Genomic DNA, 27,060 nt, shown 5'->3' with positions numbered 1-27,060 from the left:
GTTTTTCTCCATCCTGAATTCCCCTCAGGACACACGGTCCAAGGGCAGTTCAGTGGCTGATGGCTTGATGGCTGGCAACATTCACTGTTTACTGAAATGGCAGGCAACATTGTTTTGTCCGCAATGTGATGATTAAATGAGGTGCTATATGTAAAAATCTTAGTGCAGGATTCAGCCCATAATAGAGATAAAATAAATGTTAGTATCATCATTGTTGAGAAGCTCAGTAACTTTCTCCTGGACAAGCCCTCCCGGCTCCCCTGGCACAGACCCTCCTCTGTAGCCCAGGGCGGACGAGCATCTCTCCTTATCCTTTTTGAGGATGTCACATTCTCCCTAGGACCACCTGGTCCACTTTCCCTTGCCCTCCCAATTTCTGCTTTTGTTGGTCTTTGATAGTCCAATCTCTGATTCTGGGGTTTGTGGGCAGATGAGGGGCACTAGGATACAGAAGCTGCAACCCACTTTTCACAAGAAGTGTCCCCTTGGCTAGAAAACCAGGGTGTAGAGCTGGTACTAAGTTATGGCTCTATTTCCAGAGCTGGCCTTAGGTAAATAATCTCTTTACCAAAAGAGATGGCTCTTGTGAAAACTTGCTGGGTGTTTGCATTTCTATCCATTCATCTATTCAAAGAACAGTAAATTTTCTGATCCTGGAGTCACAAAGATAAACAAGGAAGAAAAACCTCTGCCTCTCTTCTTGTAGGAAGGGAAAGGAGACACCATGGAAAGCAGGCTTAACACCAGTGTTTATTAGAGCAGAAAAGGAGAGAAAGAAAAAAAAAAAAAAAGCAATGACCAAAACCCCAGCCGCCCCAAGTGGTGTGCTTACTTAGCTGAACAAGGCTTCCTCGCTAACCCATCTCCTGTTCTGGAGGTCCCAGCTCCACCAGCCCCAGGAAAGATTCTCCTTCTTCTCACCCTTCCACAGCGGTAGGAAGGCCATTGCGGGGGAGGGAGGGGGGCCTATAGTTTAAGCGATTGGTTTTAATGAGTTGTGCAGGTTAATCAAATGAAGCAGCATAAATATCGGCCATCAATCCCCAAGGCAACCTTTGCCGTGCCCACAATTCACAAAACCTGAAGACGTCCATTCCACAGCTGAAAAAAGAAACGAAAGGAGCCTCATCTTGTTTCAATAGTATCCGGGCCGTTGTTTATCAAAATGCTTGCTGGAAAAGAACAAGAAAATAATGTTAATGTGATGATGATGTTGATAAAAAAAGAAGAAGAAGGGGGGGAAAGAGAGGAGGGAGAGGAGGGGAAGGGGGGAGGGGGAGGAGGAGGAAACAGCTATCAAGCTGTCATTTCCTGAGCACTTCCTAGCATGTGCCAGGGCAGCGCTGTTTTCCATGCACTGACTTTTTTGATGCTCAGAACAGCTTTATGAGGGACGAACTCTTACATGTTACAGGTGAGGAAACCGAGACAGAAGTTAGGAATCTTTTCCGAAGTGGAGTCACAATCTGAATGCTATCTGACTCCAAATTCCAAGTTGACCCATCCCTCTAGCCACTACGGCCTGGTCTTCCTGGTCAAAATGGATGTTGCCTGGAGCGAGGCCTCCATGGAATCCTGTTTGGCAGGAGCAACCCCGCCCCGCCACCACCAGCGTCCAGGAAGCCTCTCCCCTCACCTGGCCTGCACCATGGTGACAAGCACCTCTGCTCACGAAGCCAGTCACTATGCTCCAGGCTCTGTAGATATCATCACTACCCCAGTTTACAGATATAGAAATGGAGACTCAGAGAGGTTAGGTGACTTGTCCAAAGTCACACAGCAGGAACACAGAGCACCAAGCCCAAGTCCACCCAACTCCAGAGTCTGAGCTCTTAAGTACTCCGCAGTGCTGTGTTCTGAAAGAAGCCAAGAGCGGGCTTCTGGTGCTGGAGGAAAAAGGTCCCTGGTGCCAGGGGTGGGAGAAGCTCTGACCTAGAACAGGCATCCAGAGGCAGTGGGGACCAGAGCAGGATGTCAACCCAGCCCCTAGCCCTCAAAAGCAGAACTCCTGTTCCATTCCTAGGAGATGCTCCTCTCACTGTTTGTTAAAGCCCCTCACGAGGACCGTGCCCGCCCCCATCCCCAACACAGACACACACCCCCAGGTTCCAGCAGTACAGCCCGCGGAAAGCTTGCAGGATTTGGAGTTGTCAGAAGACAGGCATACCAACTACTGCCCAGCATGACTTAGTAGCTTAATCACGCTCAGTTAGGTCCCCTATGAAACAGAGTTAAAACACACGCCCTGCAATGACACAGGGGTGTTAAGAGGATCAAATGAGAGATTTTGTGCGATAGCACCCTGAAAATTATAAAGAGCAATCTTCTAAAGGGAGTGTTCCCGTGTCAATTCATAGCAGCACAAAATAAACAACAAGGAAACAAGATTTCTCTTAACAACAAATGATCAAGTATCCAGTTATATCCTGTCCTGCTTAATACATACAAATTACAGAGGAGAAATGAAACTCACTAGGCTTAACCTCTGAAGGGATTTTGTTATGTAATCTAGCAAGAATTGGAAAGGGGATGAGGAGATGGACACAGACACACTGTGAGCGAAGCAGCAAACAGCCTCCGCAGGAACAGAGGTGCAGAGGTGGGCTGTGCTGGGAATGCTGGACCATGCAGGTCAGGGGGACTGAAAGGGCAAAGCCAGAAGAAGAGGGAAGATGGGACAGGCTGGGCAGAGTCCCAGTCTGGATGGCTTGTGGGGAGGCAGTAAAGAAGTTGCTGATCCTGGTGACAATGGTGACGGTTGTGACGGATGTCACCAGTCAAGCCCATGGATGCTGACCCCACCTGGAGAGACCCTAGTCTCAACAAGCCATGTTTCTCCAGATTTGTATCCCAGAGGGACCCCTTCTGGATGGCAAATAGGGTCACATCCTTCCCGTACTTGGGATCTCTTGGTGACTCAGCAGGAGTCAGGCCCCCATGCGCGTCCCCAGTGGTCCTCTCAAGCGGGCTCCCACCAACCTCTCCTGCCTTGCTCTTCCCATTCCCCAGCCCATAACCAGCTCACCCGCTGGTTCCCCTAACACCATGCTCTCGAAGGCCCCCGAGCCATGCCTGCACTGCCCACCGCCGTCTCCCTGAAACAGAAGGCCTGGGAGAAGGAGCGTACCGGGGGCTGGTCCGAGCTGCTTACACAGGATGGACCACGTTCCTGTCGCAGTGGGGCTTGCAGTGCGGGTTCAGCCAGTGCTCCAGGAACTGCTCCTCAGCGCGGTGCTCCAGACGGAGCAGATGGTGCATGTACTCCTGCCAAAACAAACCCACGTCGAAGAGAAACTTTTATTCACGGTTGATGGTCGAGCTGCCCATGTGCCGGGTACAGCTGTGGTTCTGAGACAGGGCAGCACAGCCAGGGAGGAGAAACCGCCACCAGCCCTAAGTGCTGAGAGGGTGTGTATCCATGGGAACTCATAGACACTGCTGATGGAGAGTTACATGGAACAACCACTTCGGAAAACAAGCGGTTGCCTGCAGTCCAGAAATTTCACTCTTGTTTATATCCTAGAGCAATGATTCTCAAATTTCATCAGGCATCAGAATCACCCAGAAGACTTGTTAAAACCTACAGATTGCTGGGGCCCCACCTTCAGAGTTTCTGATTCAGTGAGTCTGGGATAGGGCTCCAGAATTTGCATTTCTAACAAGTTCCCAGCTGCGAATGCTGCTGGTCACTTTGAGAACAAGAGCGGATATGAATGTTCACAGCAGCAATAAATTTGTAGTAGCAAAATTCTGGAAACATCTGGAAACGTGTTAAATATCCATTGACAGGAGGATGGATAAATAAATTATGGTAGGGTCACAACATGGAATATTATACAGCAATGAAAAAAGTTAATTATAGCTACATACAACAACATAGATGAGTCTCAGAAAAGCATAACGAGTGGAAAGAGTAAGTCCAAGAAGACAGTGTTTATAGTGTGACACCATTTTAATAAAGCTCAAAACATGCATAACTAAATAATATATTTATTTATTTATTTATGGCAGCACACATTTGTGATAAAATCATCTTTTTTAAAAGGCAAGGGATAACTGTAAGAAAGCTGGAGTTGCTATACTATTATCAAACAGAATAAACTTTAAAGCCAAAAAAAAGTTACTAGGGATAAAGGGGCATTTTGTAAAAACAGCCTAGGAGTTCCTTAAGATGCTAAACAGAGTAAACATTTGACCCCACAATTGTGTATACAAGAGAAGTGAAAGCATATGTTCACACAGAAACGTGTACACAGCTGTTCACAGCTGCATTATTCATCAGAGCCAAAAAGTGGAAACAACCCAAATGTCCATCAGCAGATGAATGGATAAATAAAATGTAATGTATCCCCATACAAGGGGAATATGTATGGCCATTACGAGGAATGACGCATGCTACAACCCGGATGAACCTCGAAAACATTATGTTACGTGCAAAAGGCCAGTCACAAAGGACCACATGTATGATTCCATGTCTATGAAATGTAACTGGCTCTGTGTGTTAGTGTGTCCACAACAGAGAGCAGCTGATTGTCCGGTGCTGCCCATCTCTGTGACCAGCATCTCCGACTCAGGAACCCGAGCCAGACGTGGACCATCACGTCTCCCTCAGACTCATCCTGAGGCTATCTCCGGAGGAGATCTCAGATGACTCCCTCCGTCTCTGCCACTTCTGCAGGTCGGGTCTCCACCGTGGCCACCCAGGCTGTCCCAGCTTCCTCACCCCTCCATCTGTCACTCTACCTCCCGTTCCGCCCACACCACGTCCCACATCCCCCCACCATTTCTGCTCCAACCTAACAGAGTGATCTGCCCAAATGCAGCCCTGAAAGGGCCACAGCTCTTCAGAGGCCTTCGCCAGCACTGCCTTCCTGCAAGGAGGGAAAAGGTGATGACCAACTACCCTCTGGGCTTGGTCTGTGGCTCTGGATAATGTCACCGTAACCAGCAAGTGAGGACACCTCCTCGTGGGATCTACCACCTCCCGCCATTCTTCACAACAGCAGAGAGGGGCCCCTCCTGCCCTGGTCCATGGTTGTCACTGACAACAAAGCTTTGTTGGTGTCTGAGCTTCTCTAGAACCACAATTTCTCCTTCAGATGGTTCACCTAAAGGAAGTTTAATGAAGGAATCATTCACAACCATGTAAACAGGGTTAAGGGAACCACCAAAGCACATTCCAGTACCCAGGGACTAGCAATAGAGAAAAGCCCCATGGCCGTGCCTAGACCTGCAGGGCCCAGGGGGAAGGGCTCAGCCTCTGTAAAGCAGGGAAAGAGCAGGAGACAAATACCCCATCCTCTCTCTCCTCTTGCCCTCCATCTCCTGCCAAGCCCATGCAGAAGCCAGCCGACCAGGGATCCAGGCGATGCAGTTTCTGGGGGTCCACCTCCGGAGCCGGGCAGAGCCAGGTGGAGGATAGACGGGGGACAGGGTGGAGAAAACCAGCAGCTGTACCAGGATGGTGGCGTACGAGGGGTGTGCTGTTGCCCTTAGAAGCAAGTAAACAGCGTAAATGATAGCCGTTACTGATGTTTGCTGCAAAGGAGCCGGCTCCTTGGGCTGCGCATCCGTTGACCATCGACCACTGACTACACTAATCCAGCTGGAGGAGGAGCAATCGTTCCTTTGCATGCAGTTATTGTCTCGCCCCCTCCTCTCCCTCAGTGTGCTCTTGCCCTGCCCTCGATCAACAGGAGTGTCACTTCCAGGTTCAGGGTAAACCTTCTCTTCCCAACGTGGCTTGATCTTCACCAAAGCCAGTTCAGGCTGTGAGTTTTCTGTGTATTGTTTCTCATTGCATTATCCCATATAAATGATACACCAGAAAAAGGATAAATCAATAGGATGCTTCTTAAATAAGAGTGAAGTGTTAACTTCTCTTGTCTTAATCACTTACAAATTCTCTTCTTTCCCTCCATACCTTGCCTCTCCATCCCCTGATGCAAACAGAGAAGGGGTCCATGGGCACTGCCCAGACCACCAGCAGTAGTTCTCCACGCGTCTGGCCGTGACCACACATGGCTGGGAAAGCAGAGCTCCAGCCTGCTCCTGGGCTCCCTCCTCTTCCCCACTCTCCACCCCCACCAGCCAAGCAACCCCTAAATCCCCTGGATGCTCTTGGACCCCATCTCCCCATCCATATTGCCCCTGCCCAATCTCAGTCCCCACCCTCCTGCTAGATCCCTGCCACTGTATCTGGAGGGTTCTCCCTGTCTCTCGTCTTACCTCCTTCCTCTACATTCCACCCCACAGCCAGGGTGGGTTGTTTTTTTTTTTCTATTTTCTTTTTAATAGACTTTATTTTCAGAGCACTTTTAGGTTCACAGCAAAATGGAGCAGAAAGTACAGCAATTTCCCATATACCCCCTGTCCCCACAAACACACAATCTCCCCCATTATCAACATCTTGCCCCAGAGTGGTGCATTTGTTACAAGAGATGAACCTATGTTGACACAGCGTCATCACCCAAAGTCTATAGTTTACATTGGGATCGCTCTTGGTGTTGTATATTCTATGGGCTTGGACAAATGTATAATGTACCCATCATTATAGTATCATACAGAATATTTTCACTGCCTTACAATCCTCTGTGCTCTGCCTATTCATCCCTTCCTCCCCTCTAACCCTTGCAATGACTGATCTTTTTACTGTCTCCATAGGTTTGCCTTTTCCAGAATATCATATCGTTGGAATTATACTGTATGTAGCCTTTTCAGATTCGTTTCTTTCACTTAGTAATATGCATTTAAGTTTCTTCCACATCTTTCCATGGCTTGATAGCTCATTTCTTTTTAGTGTTAAATAATATTCCACTGTCTGGATGCACCGCAGTTTATCTATCCATTTACCTACTGAAGGGCATCTTGGTTGCTTCCAAGTTTTGGCAACAATGAATAAAGCTGCTGTAAACGTCTGTGTGCAGGTTGTTGTATTGAACATAAGTTTTCAACTCATTTGGGTAAATACTAAGGAGCATGATTGCTGGGTCATATGGTAAGAGGACGCTTAGTGTTGTAAGAAATTGTCAGGCTCTCTTTGAAAGTGGCTGTACCATTTTGTATTCCTAACAGCAGTGAATGAGAGTTCCTGTTGCTCCAAATCCTCGCCAGTATTTGATCATGTCAGTGTTCCGGATCTGGGCCATTCTAATAGGTGTGTAGTGGTATCTTATTGCTGTTTTAATTTGCATTTCCCTGATGACATATGATATGGAGCATCTTTTCATATGCTTGTTTGTGATCTGTGTTCTTCTTTGGTGAAGTATCTGTTCAGGTCTTTTGCCAGGGTAGGTTTTTAAAACATGAAAAATGAAAATGGCTTTATTGTTTTTTTTTATCACAGCAGTGATACATATTACTGTTTTGAAATTATGTAACAATAAAAAGTTATAAAGAAGAGAGTGAAAAATCCTTGTTTGTTCTGTTTTGTTTGTCTCTTTATCCTGTTGCAAAGTGACATTTTTTTAAATCTACCCATGTTATTTCCTCACTTAAAATACTTGAATGGCTTCCACTGGGCTCCGGAGAAATTCCAGTTCCTTAAGTGTTTTGTGGGGCTCCCGATGATCCAGCCTCACCCATTTCCTCTTCTCCCACCATCAACCCTTTGCACTCCATCTTTCCCTGGATTGGCTACACTTGCTCTGCTCTCTAATCTCATGCTATTTTCTCTGCCTGGAACATCCCTGTGCCTTCTCTTTTTCCTGTCTCACTCCTATCTGACTTTTCAGCCCTCAACTTAGATGCTTCTTCCTCCAGGCAGCCTTCTCAGATTCCCTGTGACCCCGTAGCTCTCTGGACTTCTCCTGGCATAGCCCTGGTTACTCTGTTTAGCAGTGACCACGCTCTGACAGTAGGGACTTAATTGGGCCACATCAGATTTTTTAGTGGAGGTGCCATGTGTCTTGGCTCACATATTGGCATGTGAACTTTATGTTTTCCCCCAGAAGAGATAAAAATGACTTTTAATTTGTAGGATGTATGTTGTCGATATTGCCCTGAAATAAGCCTTGGTGCTGAGATTATGGGATGGGAATCATTGCAAAGTGTGCATGGAACAGTCCACATAAACACATATGGGTAATCCAAAGCTGCAGGCCATTAATCAGAGACGTGGCATTTCACCTTGGGCGAGAGTAGTCATATGTGGTAATATAAGATTATTTTGGCGTGTATAGATATAAAAATCCTAAATCATGAAAACCCTCCTATGGCATTAATGAAGCTTTAACAGACGGTCCAGTCTAGAACTTAGAGTTTTTAAGTTTCAAGAAAAACCTCTAGGAAGTCTACATCCTATTTTAAATATAACTTTTTTTTTCAATTTAATGACTGTGCAAAGGAATGAATTATGAGGTGTCCAATTTTCCTGAAATGTTTTTTCTTTCCCCCAGGACTCATGCAGTTTAACATTGTTATGATTATCCTTGTTTTCATTTAACTCATCAAAATGCACCCTGTGTCCTGGGCGTGGAGTCTCTGGGGCAGCTGGGGAAGGGGTGGATGATGGGATGGCTCCTTATGGGATCCAACAAGGATTACCCAGCAGCTTGCTGGACATGTTTGTGAGTTTGGGGCTGAACCCTGCCCTGTCTTCCCTGTCTGAGGAATCTTTGGCCAGAAGAATAGTCATTGGGAGGAACAGGAAGGCAGTGTGGAGTCTTGTAAATAAGGAACAAAGACTTCTCAGCATACAGATTTACTTATTCAACTGTTCCGTGTAAGCAGCTCACTGAAGGAAACCCACGTTGCCATCTTCTTGCCTGCCTGTTTGCCAGGGCGGTGTGGTGGAGAGGTTAAGAGGTTCGGGTCTGGGTCTGGATCAGGGTCTGGTTCCAATCAAAACCCTGCCAATACTATTGCTTTACCTCTCCAGCCTCAGTTTGTCCATCTGCAATGTGGGGATGGCCCTAGCACTTATCTCACTGGGTTGCCAGGATTAAAGGAAATGATACATATAAAGCTCTGTACCAAATATGTAGTCTCCATGTTCACATCTAAACCCACTCTCTCCCCTCCTTCACTTGGCCTTTTGCACTAAGAGGCTGACCTAGATGAACTGCAACCATAGAGTCTTTTGTCCTGGGGTTTCCTGTTGGGTTTGGCGTATAGGAGCCGCCAGCAGCAGACTAGAGGTAGGAGGGGAGAGGTGAGGGTATGTACTCCCCTGCAACGTCCCCGAGGAGTCTCGGCAGGTTGGCTGCATCCCTCCCCTGAAGACCCAGCTCCTAGAGGGCTGCCATTCCAGGTCTGGGAACCACACTCTTCCCTTCCGCCCTCATGCCTCAGGAGTCTTAGCCCTGCATCCTTTATCATTTCTTGTTAGTTCACCTTCATCCTGCCACACCTTTGTAAAAAGTCTCTTTATTAAGCCCTCCTCAGTTAATTTTGGTTACTATTAGATATGGAAGATGTGAGCATGCCTTGAGGTTGTAGATGGAGCATCTCTCCCAGGAACTGGTCCACAGGAAACTTTCAATAAACGTTTGTTGAATGAAAAAAAAGCTGTGGTCCTCAAAGCATGGCCTGTGCTCCCCTCGGGGGTCCATGATGTCAAAACTATTTTTCGAGTAATACTAAGACATTTGCCTTCTCACTGTGTGCATTGGTAGGTAAAACTGACGCCTTGGCAGAAGTCAAGGCAGCAGCACCCAACTATCCTAGTGGTCGACGTATCCTTCATCACACAGTCAAAGTTAAAATAAATAAATACAAATAAAACATTCTCAAAATGCCAGTTTCACTGAAGCATGCCCTGGTGAAGCCGTAGAAAATGACCAACAGGAAACATGCAGGCAGCACTTCTGCTGCACGACAAAGTACAATGATTTTCTCAAGGAAAAGCACCTGGGGGACTGTTGGTGTCAAGAGTTGAACTAGGTGTGTTTTATGCGTGTGTTTGGCAGACATCTTCCCAAAAGTGAATGAAGTGAGCTTATCACTTCCAGGAAAACTGACAGTGCTTGTTACAAAATGATAAAATTTGAGCTTTCAAGGGGAAATTAGAACTCTGGAAAACTTACATTTGTGATCATGAACCTGACAGCTTCCCAATAGTTAAAGACTTTTCCAGTGAGATTGGTGGTGATAAGAAAGAATGTCACCACTGATATACAGCATTTATACACCACTTATAATTATATGCTCATTGGCAACCTTATTCATTTAATCCCTGTCCGTCTCAGCCAAATGCCCAACTGGCTTTTTGATGAGAGTGTCCAAGGAATACCTAGTATACGGTTTAGTGCTTGGCACATAGTAGGGCCTCAATAAAACTCACAGGAGAAATGTACAAACAAGTGATGAATAAATGAAATCACTCTTCTTTCTCCATAATCTTACTAAATCCTCCTTGGGAGGCTCCTGGGCATCTGCGTCAATCTGCTCATTATAATGGCCCAGGCCAAATGCACATAAAAAGCATCAAAGAGTAATATGTATTTCACACTCCTAAATAGAGGCTGAAATCACTGTTGAAGAAAAACAACCAAAACAGACACACACATAGAGAGAGAAAGAAACAAGCCCTGGTTTCCATGACATTTCACTATTTATTTAAAATGTTAGGGAAATGAATACGCCACAAAGGCCTAAAAGCAATCATTAGTCAAAGATGAAAAGCCAAACTGCAAATCTGCTGAAAACCACAAATTCAACAATTGTGTTGGCTAAGTTAGAAATGACCCAGCATTAATGATAATCTCAAATGTTCCTGGATCAAGAAAGAAGGGGTAGATGAAAAATAAGTTTTCATTTTTTTTTTAGATTCCTTTTTTCAAGGGGAAAAAAATTAAAGCAAAACAAAAACTAATATCTGCATTTTGTGTCCAATGCCAACTGGAATGATTTAAGTAAATAATTTCTCAAGATTTAGAGCAGAAATTGGAGGGGGTCCTTTATGATGGTACAGGAGAGGTGTCATAATGAAATTAAATACCCACTGGAACCTGATCCAAGCTGAGAATCATAAAGTAGACAGTTAATCTATCAAGGTGGGATCTTTTTCCAAGAAGGCAAAATCCTTCCCGTGACATTTGCATGAAATTAAAGGTCCATCGACATTTGGATGAACTATTTTGCTCATTAGTAAAAGCAAGATAATCATATAGGCAGAAGGGTGGCTCAGAACTTAACTGCTCTGGGCCACTTAGAAGGCTTAGCCCTAAAAGAAGGCAAATCAGTGATGTGCACAATTTGTATCTCAGTCACTCTGAACTGGTCTTGGAGATCACAGGGAACAAAAGAGTAATGGAGTTACTACATACATTCGTCAAGGGGCTAAATATGAAAGCATATTTTACAAAGACTATTTACAATAAAGCTAATATGATTTATACTTGCCCCACAAGAACATTCCTTAAAGGAACACAGGCCAAAATGGAAAGCATATTCCCAGGGCACACAAGTGCTTACGAATACAATCACAAAGGACATAATTTTAGCTCGGATGTCATCTTTTTTAGAGAATTTCCATGGTTCACCCCAGCAGTTGGCAATAATTTTTTCCCTAAAATTTGGGACGACTAAGAGAAATTTAATGAATTTAAGCGAGGCAATAGAAGATTTCTTTGAAAACCTCCAGGTTCTATGGTAGAGTAATGTCCTACAAAATTTCTCCCCTGGAGAGAAGCAAAGAAAGGAATGGAAACAAGTATAATGAGCATTTAGTAAATGTCAAATTCTGTGCTTGGTGCTTGGGACCCAGAAGTGAAACAAACAGTCCATCTGCTCAAGCAGTTTAGAGCAGTCTAGTAGGAGAGAGAGATTTTTTTTTTTTAAGGAAGAAATAGCAATTTTGTGCTGTGAGTGCTAGGCCAGAGGGATGCTCTAATTCATGGCGGGAGGGTAGGGGCATCAGGAAGGCCTCTCAAAACAGGCATCATTTCAGGTGCATCTCTACAAATGAGTAAGAGTTAACCAGGTAGACAAGAGCAGAAGAAACAAGTACCAAGGCAGGTGCTGTCAGAGAAGAACTTCAAACACACCATCATTCCAGACAACCTGCTTCTTCTCCTAGGTTTCTAATGCCAATGAGTGGCACCAAGGTGTCCACACAGACAATCACACGTCCCTAATCCTCCCTTACTGCATCCACTCTGCCCCAGAAATGGCCAACTCATATCCAATTTAAGATATCATATCATGCTCCCATTATCTTTACCTTAAAACCTCTACTGGAACATTCTCTTGGATGACAAGACATAAATTATTTTTTAAAACTTTTAGAAAGCAATGTGGTAATATATACTAAAAGGTTTAAAAATACTGTATTCATATCCTTGGATCCAATAATTTATTTTCTGGGAACATATCCTTAGCAAACAATTCAAAATATTAAAAGCACTTTAAGAACAAAATTTTAGAGTGTTGTTTATAATAGAAAAAACAGTGGGAAAGGGAACCTTCCTACATCGTAAGTTGGAATGTAAATTGGTACAACCACTATGGAGAACAGTATGGAGGTTCCTTAAAAAACTAAAAATAGAGCTACCATATGACCCAGCAATCCCACTCCCGGGCATATTTCTGGTGAAAACCATAATTCGAAAAGATACATGCACCCCAATGTTCATTGCAGCACTATTTACAATAGCCAAGACATGGAAGCAACCTAAATGTCCATCGACAGAGGAATGGATAAAGATGTGGTACATATATACAATGGAATATTACTCAGCCATACAAAAAAGAATGAAATAATGTTATTTGCAGCAACATGGATGGACCTAGAGATTATCATACTAAGTGAAGTAAGTCAAAGACAAATATTATATAATATCACTTATATGTGGAATCTCATAAGATAATACAAACGAATTTATTTACAGAACAGAAACAGACTCACAGACTTTGAAAACAAACTTATGGTTACCAAAGGGGAAAGGCGGGGGGAAGGATAAATTAGGAGTTTGGAATTAACATATACACACTACTATATATAAAATAGATAACCAACAAGGACCTACTGTATAGCACAGGGAACTCTACTCTTCTGTAATAACCTATATGGGAAAAGAATCTGAAAAAGAATGGATATATGTATAACTGAATCACTTTGCTATACACCTGAAACTAACACAACATTGTAAATCAAATATACCCCAACATAAAATAAAAATTAAATTTAAAAAAATAGTGGAAATGATCTAACTAACAAAAGAGGGTAATTCACTATCATTATGGTTATAAAGAGTTTCTAATAATGTGAGGAAATGTGTATGTTATAATATTAAGAGAAAAACCAGGATACAAAATTGTAGAGTGTGATTATACTTTTTAAAAATACACACAAAAAGACTAAAAAGAAATACATCAAAAATGGCAATGCTGTCTTTGGGGAGAGAGAGTAAGACTACACCTGATTTTTTTTTTTCTTCTTTTGACCCTTTCTTGGTTTCCAAGTTTTGTATAATAAATATGAATGGCTTAAATTTTTATTTGTAATTACACAAGTAACACATGAACATATTGTTACTGTTTAAAATTTAAACGTCAAATATAAAGTTCCTAGATCAGTACCTGCAATCTTAACCTCCTGAATGAGATGACACAATTAAGAGTCAACTGATCATATTTCTAGACCTTGCTCTAGAAATTTACATACATATAGATGTACCTATATACAGTATTGTTTTGTGAGTGAGTACTAGGAGGGCAGGACCAACTCAGGGGAGATAGAAAAAGTGACATTGAGAATGAAGAGGAGGGTACCAGGCATAAATAATGGAGAATAGCTCTGCAGGCAAAGGGAATCATTTGTGAAAGGATGCTGAGACCAGGGAGAAGATGGTTTATTTTGAAAAACAATGAGAAGTTCCAGGTGGTTGGAGCATAAATGGCCTTGGACAAGTGGCAGGAAATGGGACACAATGGTGGCTTAGGGCTGGTCTGTCTCCCAGGCCAAGATACTTGGCCCTTATCGTATAAGCAGTGGGGAGCCAAAGAGGTTTTTGTTTTGTTATATTTTTAAAAGTATTTATTCAGCTGCTGCTTTGTAAAAAACAAGAAGAATGAGAGCCAATGTCATCACTCAGGCACTGTGCTTTGCATGCCTTCTCTCACAGTAAGTCTCTGAGGTAGGTTTGATTATCATATCCCATTTTATAGATAAGAAAACTGAGACTTACAGAGTTTAAGCAACCTGGCCAGGATGTGATAGCCAGTAAGTGGTGAGCTGGGATTCAGACTCAGCACTCTGCTGTCCCACTCTTAAACCCTCTCCTCTGTTGTTTTTGGTGAAAACTACACATACATTTATTAAAAATAAAAAACTGAATGTCCTGAATTGAATAATGTCCCCCAAAATTTCATGTCCACCTGAATCCTGTGAATGTGGTCTTATTTGGAAACAAGGTCACACTGGAGTAGGGTAGGCCCTAAATCCAAAGACTAGCATCCTTAGAAAAAGGAAATTTGGACACAGGGACACACAGGGAAGAAGGCCATGTAAAGACAGATGCAGAGATTGGAGTAATGTAGCTACAAGCCAAGAAATGCCAAAGATTGCCAGCAAACACCAGAAGCTAGGAGAGAAGCATGGGACAGATTCTCCCTCCAAGTTCCCAGAAGGAATCAACCTTGCCAGCTCCTTGATTTCAAACTTCTAGCCTCCCAAACTGTGAGAGAATAAATTGCTATTGTTGGACTTCCTTGGTGGTCCAGTAGTTAAGACTCTGCACTTCCACTGCAGTGGGTGCAGTTTCAATCCCTGGTGGGGAAACTAAGATCCCACACACTGCCCAGCACGACCATTAAAAATTAATTAATTAATTAATTAATAGATAGATAGATAAATAAATAGATTTCTATTGTTTCAAGCAATCCAGTTTGTGGTACTTTGTCATGGCAGCCTTAAGAAACTAATATACTAAGTAATAGCAAAAAGCATGAAAATAAAAAGTATAAATTTGTCCCAAATTTTATCATGGAGAAAATAATGTCATTATTGTTGGGCAACATGTCTCCATATACATATGAAGATAGAAGAGGAGATAGGATTTCTTTCCATTTTGAAAGTTGTCCACACAAAACTTTCATAATATCAAGTGTTGACAAGAGTACAGGGATCTAGGTGTTCTCATACACACTACTGGTGCGAGTTGGTAAGTCAGTTTGACAATTTGGCAGTACCCATTTCAACTGGAAGTACGTAGACCCTCTGACTCAGAAATTTTGTTTCTTATCACTGAACTCTGCAAAACACACATGTGTACAAGGATCTTCATCATTGGAAATAAGTAAAATGGCCATTGTTCCAGGAAGGGCTAAATAAATAAGTTGTAATATGTCTCAGTCCATTCGGGCTGCTATAACCTGAAATACCACAAACTGGGCAGCTTATAAACAGCAGAAATTTATTTCTCACAGCTCAGAAGGTGGAAGTCCAAGATCAGGGTACCAGTACGGGTGGGTGAGGGCTCTCTTTCAGGTCACAGACTTCTCATTGTATCTTCATGTGGCTGGTGGGACTAGAGAGCTTTGGGGGCACCTCTTTTATAAGGGTGCTAATCCCATTTACAATCCACGAGAGCAGAGCCCTTATGGCCTAAGTACCTCCCAAAGGACCCACCCCTTAATACCATCACTTGCGAGTTAAGATTTCAACATATGAATTTGGGGTCGGGGGGGACACAAACATTCGGACCATAGCATAATACATTTACCCTATGCTACAATTTAAAATGAGCTAGAACAAGACGTATTATTGAGTGAAAAAAAGCAAGTTACAGAATAAACGCAACACTGCTTTCCACATAGCCTGAACTACATCAGTGAAGGGACAAGCAAGCCTGACACATTCAAGGCGCAATGAGGAGGCCAGCATGGCTGGAATGGCGGCAGGGGTGGGGGGGCGGGGATGAGATGCAGGTAGAGGCCAAGGAGGAAGCAGAGGGAGTGGACAGACCTCTAGGGCCTCGTAGGCCACTATAGGACCATGGATGTTTTTGGAGTAAGGCAGGAGGTCATCGGAAGGTTTTGAGCAGGAGAAAGATGGGATCCGGTTTACGTTTTTAGGAACTGACTATTGGGCTTCCCTGGTGGCGCAGTGGTTGAGAATCTGCCTGCTAATGCAGGGGACACGGGTTTGAGTCCTGGTCTGGGAAGATCCCACATGCCGCGGAGCAACTAGGCCCGTGAACCACAACTACTGAGCCTGCGCATCTGGAGCCTGTGCTCCGCAGCAAGAGAGGCCATGATAGTGAGAGGCCTGCGCACCACGATGAAGAGTGGCCCCCACTTGCCGCAACTAGAGAAAGCCCTCGCACAGAAACGAAGACCCAACACAGCCATAAATTAATTAATTAATTAATTAATTAATTAATTAAAACAAAAAAAAGAACTGACTATTGCTGCTCTGCTGAGAACAGATGCAGAGGGATCTAGAGAGGAAGAGGGAGGCAGGGTAAGAGAGTATTGCTCAGTCCACTCTAGGGACTGGGGTGGTGGCAGGGGAGGGTGAGAAGTGGTCAGATTCTGGATTTGGGGCCCCTGCAACTAGGAGGAGGTGGCCCCCCTTACCCCAACGTGGAAGGCAAGGGCAGGGCTGGTGTAAGGCAACAATTTGGAATTCCTCTTGAGGCTGTTAAGTCCGAGGTGCTGGTTAAATGTTCCAGTGCAAACAGCCAAGTGGACAGTTGTGTGAGGGAGCTCACAGACAGAGTCCAGGCTAGAGACACGAGTGTGTGGCCATCAGCACAGAGGTGATATTTAAGCTCGGGGACTAGAAAAGGCAGAGAGCACAGTCCTGGGATGCTCTGACATTTAAAGGACCGTCAAGGGCTAAGAACCCAGCAAAGAAAACTGAGCAGCAAAAACCACAAAGCAGGAGGAGAAACCAGGAGCCAGGGGTCCTGGAAAACAGGAATCCACGTGAGCAGAGTGCCTAGAGGAAGGGAGAGGGATCCTTGTGTCAAAACAAAACAAGCGCAGGCTGGTTCTCAGTCCCCAGGACGCCAGGAGCGGAGGCTAAGAGCCACTTCTCTGGGACAGCACTTCTTAAACTTAAATGTGCACCTCGGTCACCCAGCCTTGGGGCCCAGATCCGCCTTCAGGTGTGGCGAGGAGCCTGAGGCTCTGGGCTCCCAAGTGAAGCCCAGCGGCCGGGCTGGGGACCACTTTTTGAGTTGCAAGAGTTCAGCCCTAATCCCTGAAAATCAACAGAAGCACAGTCATGACTGAGGACACATTCCAGGGAAAGCTCAGGATTCTTTTTCCTAGCTTCTTCCCTCTAACCACAAGCCCAGTCCCTCTTCTCACACAGCCCTGTCTTCATCAGATTCTCAGATTGTTTCTCCTCCATTAGGATCTTGGGGCTTTGTTACAAGCTCTTCTAACATGATGTCTTCACAAACTGAAGTCCTAAGTCCTAGAGTAGTAAATGAATTCAGCTGAGACCCGGATGTCTCCAGATGGGGTGTCCCCACATGAATCCCAGGCTTCCTGGAGTGCCCATCCCACTCCTGTGACATCTAGAACCCAATTCCCCAAAATCTCTGAAGATCTGGGACTCGTGTTTCTCCACCACTGCAGTGTCCAGATCTGAGCGATTAACTTCCTCTTTCGTCAGCCCCCTTCAGCACACACCTGCCATCTGTCATTCCCCCAAAGAACCACTAACACAAGGTTGCTGTGCATAGCAGACTTTTCCTACGGTTTGGAGGCCGCAGAGGGTAGTCACAGGACAGAGCTGAGAACAAGTTCTAACTCAATGTCAAGGCGTTGCCATAAAATAAATGTGTTAGCTATTTCCTGCCACAGGGAATCTGTCAGGTCTGGGCCCTCTCTACCTCCCCACCTGCCCCCTCTCTCTGACCCTTGCTCACATCCCCCAGCTCTGGGTCTTTCATCCTCTTCCTCCCCGGCTGCCTCCATGCACTCAGAACCCCTCCTGCTTTCTTCCCCGGAGCCGGGTCTCCTCTTCCTCTCTCCCCCCATCCTCACTGAGGCCCTACCTTTCTCCATCAAGGGTGCCAGCAAGGTGTTCCCACTCCTCTGGGGTGGAAGCCAGCCCTCCCCACAATGCAGGGCACACCAGCGATCTTTTCAATGCGTTATCCACCACACAGTCAAAAAAGAACGGTTGTTGCCATGAATAGGCAGGATATAAGCTGTCAAAACGGTCCAGCCCCTTGCATGTGTGGGCACAGCTTGTCTGAACCTGTTTCTGAAACACCTATCATCCCACAGAAGCCAACATCTGCCAATATTAAAGCCAAGTGTCAAGAATATAACATTGTTTTATAGATACTCCTGAGGAGAGACTACAGCAAATCTTCATATGTGCTTTCATTTTGAATTCTTAATACCTCCCCAAAGCACCATCCATTTACTCTCGTCAATGGCCTCTCCCCTCTCTGAAAGGGTTTTCTTCCGCTCAGTCCCTCAGAGGGGAGAAGCGAAATGAAATAACCCACCCGGTCATCCCTCGGTAATTTTGAGTTAGTGGAGTCGCAAAGCTCAGCTCCCGAGGGCACATGCATTCCCAGAGATCACTACCTCTACTCATCCGTCCCAGCCCACCTGTCTGTCTCCAGGCTGCCATGGGAAGGAGGTACAATAACATGTCCAAAAATGTAATTTCCCATGTCCCATGTATAATGGTAACTGAAGGCCAGCGTTCAAGAGGCTGTGTCCTGAGCCTCTAAACGGCTCCTGCACGCCAGCCCTAATCACATCATTCCCCCACTTCAAATCCCTTGGTGGCTCCCACTGAGTACAGAATGAAAGTCCCCTCCACTATGACAGCCAGGTCCTTCCGACCTGGCCCCGAGAGGACCTTCTGTGCCCGTCACCCATCATCCCATAAATCCCAGACACTCTCAAGTGAAGGTCAAAAGAGAGGAAACTGGAATCCAGAGCTTCTGAAAAAATTATCCTGCAAGACCTTTTCCAAAACACACATGCACACACAGAATCATACACACACCCATACACAAACGCTCATATACACACGCACACACCCCCTCACACATGTACAGTCACACACACATACATATCCTCACGCACACACCCTCACATACATATATATCCTCATACATGCACAGTCATACACAAACCTTCACACACACTCACACACACAATCCACACATACACGCAATAGGTACCATCCTGAACACACAGGATGGTGTGTCCATCTCTAGCAAAGGGATATGTAAGCAGATGGTTTGCACAAAGAAAGGAGAGTAGAAGGTAGTCTCGGCAAGAGGTAAAAAGCAGGGAAGGGTGGTTCCCTTGGCCAGAGGTCCCACCTCATGGCCTCCTGGTGACCTGCTGACAAACGTGGGGTCACTGCGTTCAACGCTTACATTCAGCAGTGATGCAGGCTGGGATGGCTGTGACATCTGTCAGCCGCTCAGATAAAAGGGGTGAATCGAAACAGGGTCCTACTGTATAGAACAGGGAACTACATTCAATATCCTGTGATAAACCATAATGGAAAAGAATATGAAAAAGAATATATATATATAAATGAGTTATATATATATATATAAATGAGTCACTTTGCTGTACAGCAGCAATTAACACAACATTGTAAATCAACTGTACTTCAATAAAAAATACTGCAATTTTTTTAAAAGGGGGTGAATTGCTTCTTTTTATATAACAAGTGATTCGTATTATTCATCTTGCTCTCAGTAAATCCCTTAAAAGGAAAAGTCAACAACAAGCCACAAGGGGGAACCAGGTCAGACAGCAAGTGCAGGAGGCCGGGCGCATGGCAGCAGGAGGAGGGGAGGCCCTGGTGTTTGAGAAGGACGCCCACACAAGCCCCTCCAGGGCCTCCAGATAAACCCCTCTGGCCCTCACCAAGTCCACAGCCGGCTGCCAGGGCTCTTCCTCCCAGTTGCTGACTGGCACCAAGAACCCGGTCGTCCTGAAGCTCTAGCCAGACCCTCATATTCTACATGAGACCTGGGATGAACCTTCCAGTCAGACTCTGGGCCAAACTCTGCATTTTACAGAGAAAACTGGGTTCCTGGAAAAGGAAGGGACTCATCCTCGTTCTAAAGCCCAAAGTCCACAGCCAGTTTGTGCAGAACACCGCCTGGAATCACACTGAGGGGGAACTCTCTTCCCACCTCGCCCACCGCTGCACTGCCTGCAAACTCCGCATCCTTCAAGCCTCGGCTCGGCGGCGCCTCCTCCAAGAAGCCTGACCAGCCTCTCTCCTCCTTCCGGGTGGAGCTTGAAGGCCCTCTCCTCAGACCCCGTGTGCCAGATAACCTTGTTAGAGGACTGGAAACGGGCTGGAATGCTCTGGCTCATCCGTCGCCATGCAGTGGACACAAGCATCTCAAACGAACGAAGAACGTCTAGTCTATGTCCTCAGTGCCTGGTGCTCGGCAGGGCACAGTCGAGGTAAAGTATAATTAAGTGCCCATCTTGGTCAGCAAGGAGTGCTCTCTGATCGACCACCTGACCCTCTCACTCTCTCTCTCTCTGACCTGCATCTGAACAACTATCCCATCTACTCTCCAGACCCTCAGCTCAACACTCAGCTAAATGCATTCCCAACCGGACCACGGGAGCTGCTGTTACCCATGGCGGGTCTCCCCCAGAAGGCTTGGCCCACTGGTTCTCAGCTTCGGTTGCACATTGATGCCACCTAGGAGGCTCTCACCCCCCTCCCCCATGCCTAGGCCACACCGCAGGGCACCCCTCTGCGAGGGGGACCCAGGCATCAGATTGTTAACCTCCCCATTTGGTTCCAGCTTGTGGCCAAGGTTAAGAAACATGCTCCTAAGAAAAATGTGATTCCAGAAACTATGTGTTGGTTCAGCCAGTACCGTGTGTGGGTGGATGTATGACAGTGCGAGAGACACACAGAGTGACACACGCAGTAAAAGAGAAAGAGGCTGTCCATCATCATAGACAGTGTTCCTCACCCCCAGCACTATTACATTTCAGGCCAGATCATTTTTGTTGTGAGAGCTGCCCTGTGCATTGTAGGATGTTTAGCAGCATTCCTGACCTTAACCCATTAGATGCCAATAGCAAACCCTCCTCCCACCAGGTGTGACAACCAAAAACGTCTCCAGACATTGCCAGATGTCCCCGGGGCAGGGGAGCAAAATCACCCCTGGATGAGAACTACAGGTATAGACTAGCCGCCAAATAACTTATTGTATATTTATGTTCACATTTCAACTGTAGGTCACACAGGCATTTTTCCAAACTTGACTGAGTGGCTGAGGATTCTGGACACAGGTCAGTGTCTTTGTGACGGACATACAGGACTGTACCATACACGGGATGGGTGGGAAATGGTGGGTGAGTCTAGAGAGAATCACAGAAACTAGACCAGGCAGGTTCAAGGCAGCTAAGATGAGTCAGTGGTGGTCAAGCCTATAAAAGATGACCAAAACCAACAAAACCCAAAAAGCCAGATTTTCAGTAAAATAGCAACGCCAGAGGCAAGCAGAGGGTTGTCACAGATGAAGGCAGGTGATGACCAGGAGCCAGGAAGAGGGAAATGGTCAGAGAAGGAGCTCTTGGAAGTTCTGGGCAGGGAAGGACCACACCAAGCAGCGTTTGGGGATAAAGTGTAGCACGGTGTGTAGCTGGCATGGGGGGAGGAAGGAAGCTGGGGGCGGAAGCGGAGCCGTAACACCCACACCCACATGCTGCCTGATGCCTAAACCACTCCAGTCCCTGCCCAGGCCGCCGTTCCGCAACCAGAGCTCAGGGCAGCCAGGGCCAGATGCTGGCAGAGAAAACACCCAGCCAACTCTGGAGCTGAGCAGAGCCTGTCTCCTGAGCACCTGGAGGGGCCTTGCTGCTTCAGAGCCCCTTGAACCAGCCTCCCACAGCCGCCAGGGCCCCCGAGGAAGAGCCTCTGGAACGGCCCCTCCAGACATCACCCCAAAAGAGCAAAGAGCCAGTTGGAGCTCCCCAGGGGCCCTCGAGCCAGGCATCCTGCTCCCCATTGGCCCCCTCACCATCCACCCCGCCCCTTCCCAACCCGCATCCCCCGTGCTGGAGGCTTGGTTTCCCCCAACATCCCCTCACATTCCTTCTCATCCCCTCGGGATCCTCTGTCTCTGCCCACCTCTGAGCCCTGGTGTGCTCAGACTTCAATCCTGGCCCTCTTCTAAATGCATCTCAAACCATCTGTCTAAAACCCGACTGTGCACTCCCCCATTCGAGACATCCTTTGATTGTCCTCTACTGAACACAAGGTAAAGTCCAACGTACCCGAACCCTTCCTGCTCTTGCGCCGGCCCACCTCCCAGCCCCCTTCCACCTGTGTGTGGAGATTCCAGCCACCTCTGACTTCTCCTACCAAGGAGAACAAAGCCACGTCCACCCTTAACAGCCTGAATCGCTTGCTCGTTTCTAAGCCATTCTGTGAAACAGTGATTTGCTGATTCTTCTGTGTCTGTCACCAACTCTGAGCAGAAACCCAGGTGACTGTCTGCAGCCTCGCCCCCCCTCCCCCTGTCCCCGCTACTTAATACTCAAAGGAGTTGTTACTGCTTGCTGAGTACTATTTTAAGTGCCTTACTATGAATTACTTTATTTTATTCTCATAAAGTAGTTGTTTCATGCTCTTATAATAATAATATTATAGAAATATAAGTAATAATATTGTTTACCCCCTTTTCATAGTCGAGAGTACTGAGGTACAGAAATGTGAGGAGACTTCTTCAAAGTTATATAGTTTGAAAATGGGGAGATTCAAACCGGGACAGTCTGCCCACAGCCAGTACTTTTCACCACTGTGCGACCCGGCATCATACTGAGAGACTTTGAAATGAACTAATCCAACTACCCCCATGATTCTGCAGGGAGCAAAGGCCAGTACTGCTGCACATCCTCTGGGCCTCAACACAGAGACGCAATGAACAGAGGGTGGGCATGCGGCCCAGCTGATGTGGGCACAGGTGGGAGACCAGCCTTGACCACAGACACGGCTTCACAGACATGCTGACTCTGCCTGGGTCCCTGCTACTTACCTTCACCTGAGTGGGGTAAGAATACCAGGAATGTCAGCACTTCCGTCATGGGAGGGAGAGACAAGCCGGGCCCGAACTGGCCTGAGGCCAGGGTGGCAGGGTCTAGTAGCACCCACCACAAGTCACAGAATGAAGGCAGGGGAGGGTGCCCTGGTTCAGAAAGACCAGGTGGATTCCACAAACCTACAGGGCAGAGCTGAGGCCAAAGACCAAACTCAGAGGCACGAGGTGAGGGTGGAGCCTGGTGGCAGCAGGGGCAGAGATTCCGCCTACCCAGACAGAGCATCACTAGCCGGGGGTGCTGGTCCAGCTTGCCCGGCACCCAGGGGAAGAGGGAGAAGATGGGGTTGGCACCAGCCTCAGGGCACAGCTCCCTAGCAACCCGTTCAGGGGAGCCACCCAGCCGCCCACACGGGATTCTGGACTCCCACCATCGGCCCCACTGTTTCCACTTTAAATACTGTTCGAACAGTAGGGGAGCAGAGCTGGCACCTCCGGAGAAGAAAAGGCGTGAATAAGAAGGTGAGATCACCTTACACCTGCGACTCTACAGAACCTTCATCCAGCACCCATGCTGGGCTGGGACCAGCATCTCATTTGGTTTCATAATGAACAAGCATTCAAATGATCTCTCTCTCCCTTCACAGAGCCAGAGCCCGGAACTCACCCACATGGGTTCATCAGGGAACCCGGGTTTGCTCGGCCTGTCCTGGCGGCGGGATCTCAGGACCTGTTTGGCCCGCTTTTCCGTCAGAATCGGGGAGGCCCCTGAAAAAGTCAGGAAGGGACCTTAGGGACTCTCAGACACACGCATCCATGCTCCATCTCACCGTCCAAGGCGAAGCATTTGCAAGTCCAATTTGGGTCAACGCACAAAAGTTCTTTCAAAGGGACCTGTCCCAAAGGACGTGGCATTCCAGAGGGCTCAGAGGGGAATTTTTAATTGTTTCTGATATGGTTAAGTCAGAGTAAAAGCTGCACAACTGAAGCATATTTACCTGCTGCCGCCATGGCTCATTCCTCTAAAGGTGGCCGTTAATTTAATGAACATGTTTCTTTAAACATATTTTCTTCAGTTCTCTGGTCAGTGTGTTTATTGTCCCTCAGGGTTGCTTTGGTGGGATTCTTTTAAATCCTCAATACACTAAATCAAGTTTAAGTTGTTATTAGAAAATTCCCCCATGACAATAAGATTATATTAAACTTGATAAGCACCCACGATCCCTCAAAGAAAATATTATAATTAAAGTTGTCAAGTTTTGATAATCACACACAAACTCTAAAAGATACTATTATAATAAAAGTATATCAAGGGAATTCTCTGGCGGTCCAGTGATTAGGACTCCTGCTTTCACTGCAGTGGGCCCGAGTTCAATCCCTGGTCGGGGAACTAAAATCCCACAAGCCACGCGGCGTGGCCAAAAAAAAAAAAAGGAAAAAAGAAAGTATATCAAATTCTGATGATCTCAGATAAACTCTAAAAGATGGTATCCTTGAAGATTTATCAGCATTTTTGAGAATTAGTGTTCAATATGTTTAAAGATTAAAAAAATAATTTATCCCTAATTATACCAATTCCGGGAGCCTGCTCTTAGGAAGAAAAAAAAAAGAAGCATTTAATTATTATACATTACATATTATTTGAAATTTTGAAAAAATACTTTAAAAATATAAAATAGACTTATTCCAGTTTATCTTGTCAGCATAGAAATAGGTTTCGGGAGTTAATGCTCACCTGAGAAGAAAATCAGTAAGGTGAGAGACAGCACAAGCACAAATAACCTCTTCATCCTGCCTTGATCCCTCTCTCCTCCTGTTACAGAATGAATCCCCCCGTCAAAGAGCCAGCCTACTTGAAGAAAGCCACATCCGGCCCAAAGGCTGTTTATGCTTTGACTAACAGCACTCACAGCATGATGCTAAACGCATCTGACGCTAAATTCTCAGTATGATCACGAAAATATTTTCCTCTGAATTCCTATAAATTTTCATCCTGAGGAAGGAAATCATCCCTTTGGAGCTTGAATTTGACAAAGCAACACATGACAACCATTTCATTTAAATAGATATGTCTATATATACAACATGGAGTAGTTTGTGTTTATCTGTAGCTTCTGTAGTTTATGTTCCTACTGTTTCACTGAGAATTAATCACCTCTCACATTTACATATTTTATGACATTTTTCCAAAACCCATTCACCAATCCATTTTGACCTCCCCAGTAATTTCAGAAATTAGCAGGGAAATTAGCAAGGAGCCTAATGAGGGGAAAAATTTTTTTTCAGCTGACCTTGAACCCAGATAGACCAGGGTTCATGCCCAGGCTTCCCCTCTTTCTAGCAACATAACCTTCGGTCAATCACTTATCCTTTCTGAACTTCAGTTTCCTCTCCTGTACAAAGGGAATAACAGTACCTACCACGTGGGGTGTGATTAAGGATGAGGGATAAGGGATGAGATGCATGGCTCATCTTCATTTTACAAGTAAGGAAGTGGGGTTCAGAGAGGTGAAATGATGTTCAAGTTCACACATTTTGCTGAAGTCGAGCCAAATTCTTCTGTTTTTAAAGCCTGGTGCTCTTCCCATTATGCCCCAAAAGGGCCTTGTGCAGTAAGTCAGTAATACTGTAAGCAGCCTTACTCCACGCTTAAGTTTATTTTTATAAAGATAATAAAATCTCAATAAGCTGAAGTCTTTTTAAATTCAAATCACCAATATATATTACATAAATTATTAAATACATTATAAAAATATGTGTGGAAGGTATGTGGCATTTATAGGGATAAAATTCTCAGTTCAGAGAAATGATCTGATATTTCTGTAGTTACTTTGCCAGCTCAAAAGAAAACAACCCCCTATCGGTGGTTGCCCAAGTTTATGCTAATGTTGTGTAACTGATATTAAACTTAAGTGTTCTGCCCATTCTGCTGGTATAAAAATAGTCTGAACCGACTGTTATCAAGGAAAAAAAATCACGCATTGTTAGCAAAGTTGCCTCATGTTAATTTGCTCAAAATTAGATGTTTGGTTTTATGTACTCTGTTGCTATTAACATCCTTCTGTTCTCATACAGTTTTCAATAACTGAGAAATTTTAGGAGCACTATTTTAGGAATATACGTGTCACACGAAGCATCTTGGTTTTTTATGTGCATTGTCAAGTTTTTTATTCCTTTTATTCTTTGTGGTTGGAACAAACACTAACTGCATTGTTTTGTTATATCAAATAAACATCTTCTATGGACCAGAAAAAAAATTTATGCCTAGATAGAAATTTCTAATGTATCCAATGTAAATTCAGTATAAAAGTATTTTTTAATTTGGTAACTGTTGTCTGTATCAGCACTGTCCAATAAAATCATAATGTGAGTCATGGATGCAAGCCACATAAGTTAAATTTTTCTGGTAGCCACATTTTTTAATAGTAAAAAAACACGTAAAACTTTTAAAATTATATTTTGTTTAACATGAAATATGTAAAATATTATTGTTTCAACATGTAATCAAGATAAAGTACTAATCAGATACTTTACATTCTTTTTTTTTGTACGAAGTCTTTAAAACCTGGTGTGTATTTTATACTTGCACATTTCAAGTGCTCAGTAACCACATGTGGCTAGTGGCTACCACATTGAACAGTGTGGGTCCAGATTCTTCCATCTCTCTTGCCACTACCAGAGTCTAGGCTACTGCTACTTCTCACCCAGCCTGCTGCAGCACGCTCCCAACTGGTCTCCCAGCTTCCCTCCCTGTTTGCTTCAATCCATTCTCCATGCAGCAGTAATGATGGTCTTCTTGAAACAGAAATACAAAATATAAAGTGGACCTCATCACCTCCCTGCTTACAAATCTTTCTTTATCTTCCCACTGGGTTCAGAACAGAATCAGAATCCCTATCATGCACTACAGGACCCTGTGTTATCTGGGACTGTGGTTCTTTCCAACCCCACTCCAAGCGCACCCCTACAGCTCATGCCAATCCAGCTACACTTCGTTACTTTCAACTTAACAAGCTTTTTCCCACCCAGGATCTTTGCACATGCTCTTCCTCCCTCTTTTAATGACTGGATTCTTCTCAGTCTTCAGGTTTCAATTTGTAAT

General features: G+C 45.3%; 1 protein-coding gene across 1 annotated transcript; it reads right to left on the bottom strand.

Moving 5' to 3' along the window:
* Positions 1-731: 731 nt before the first annotated feature.
* C20H17orf67 (chromosome 20 C17orf67 homolog) lies at positions 732-24,778 on the bottom strand. The gene is made up of 4 exons (XM_057536786.1): positions 24,694-24,778; positions 23,626-23,726; positions 3,128-3,264; positions 732-1,172 (listed from the first exon to the last, which is right to left on the bottom strand). The coding sequence occupies exons 1-3, from the start codon at positions 24,746-24,748 to the stop codon at positions 3,148-3,150; spliced, it is 273 nt and encodes a 90-aa protein (XP_057392769.1). The 5' UTR covers positions 24,749-24,778; the 3' UTR covers positions 732-1,172; positions 3,128-3,147.
* Between the last annotated feature and the right edge of the window lie 2,282 nt (positions 24,779-27,060).

This window comes from Balaenoptera acutorostrata, chromosome 20, assembly GCF_949987535.1.
Source record: "Balaenoptera acutorostrata chromosome 20, mBalAcu1.1, whole genome shotgun sequence".
NCBI lineage: Eukaryota > Metazoa > Chordata > Mammalia > Artiodactyla > Balaenopteridae > Balaenoptera > Balaenoptera acutorostrata.
The sequence above is the reverse complement of the archived record's forward strand: the minus strand, read 5'-3'. Positions and strand labels throughout refer to the sequence as shown.

Bases quoted from the DNA above. Each gene is read 5' to 3' on its own strand.
- C20H17orf67 (XM_057536786.1), bottom strand. From the start codon at position 24,748: ATGAAGAGGTTATTTGTGCTTGTGCTGTCTCTCACCTTACTGATTTTC. The intron at 23,727-24,693 runs GTGAGCATTAAC...TGACTTTTTCAG, and splicing joins CTTACTGATTTTCTTCTCAG to GGGCCTCCCCGATTCTGACG. The intron at 3,265-23,625 runs GTGAGTTCCGGG...TTGTTTTGGCAG, and splicing joins TCCCTGATGAACCCATGTGG to GAGTACATGCACCATCTGCT.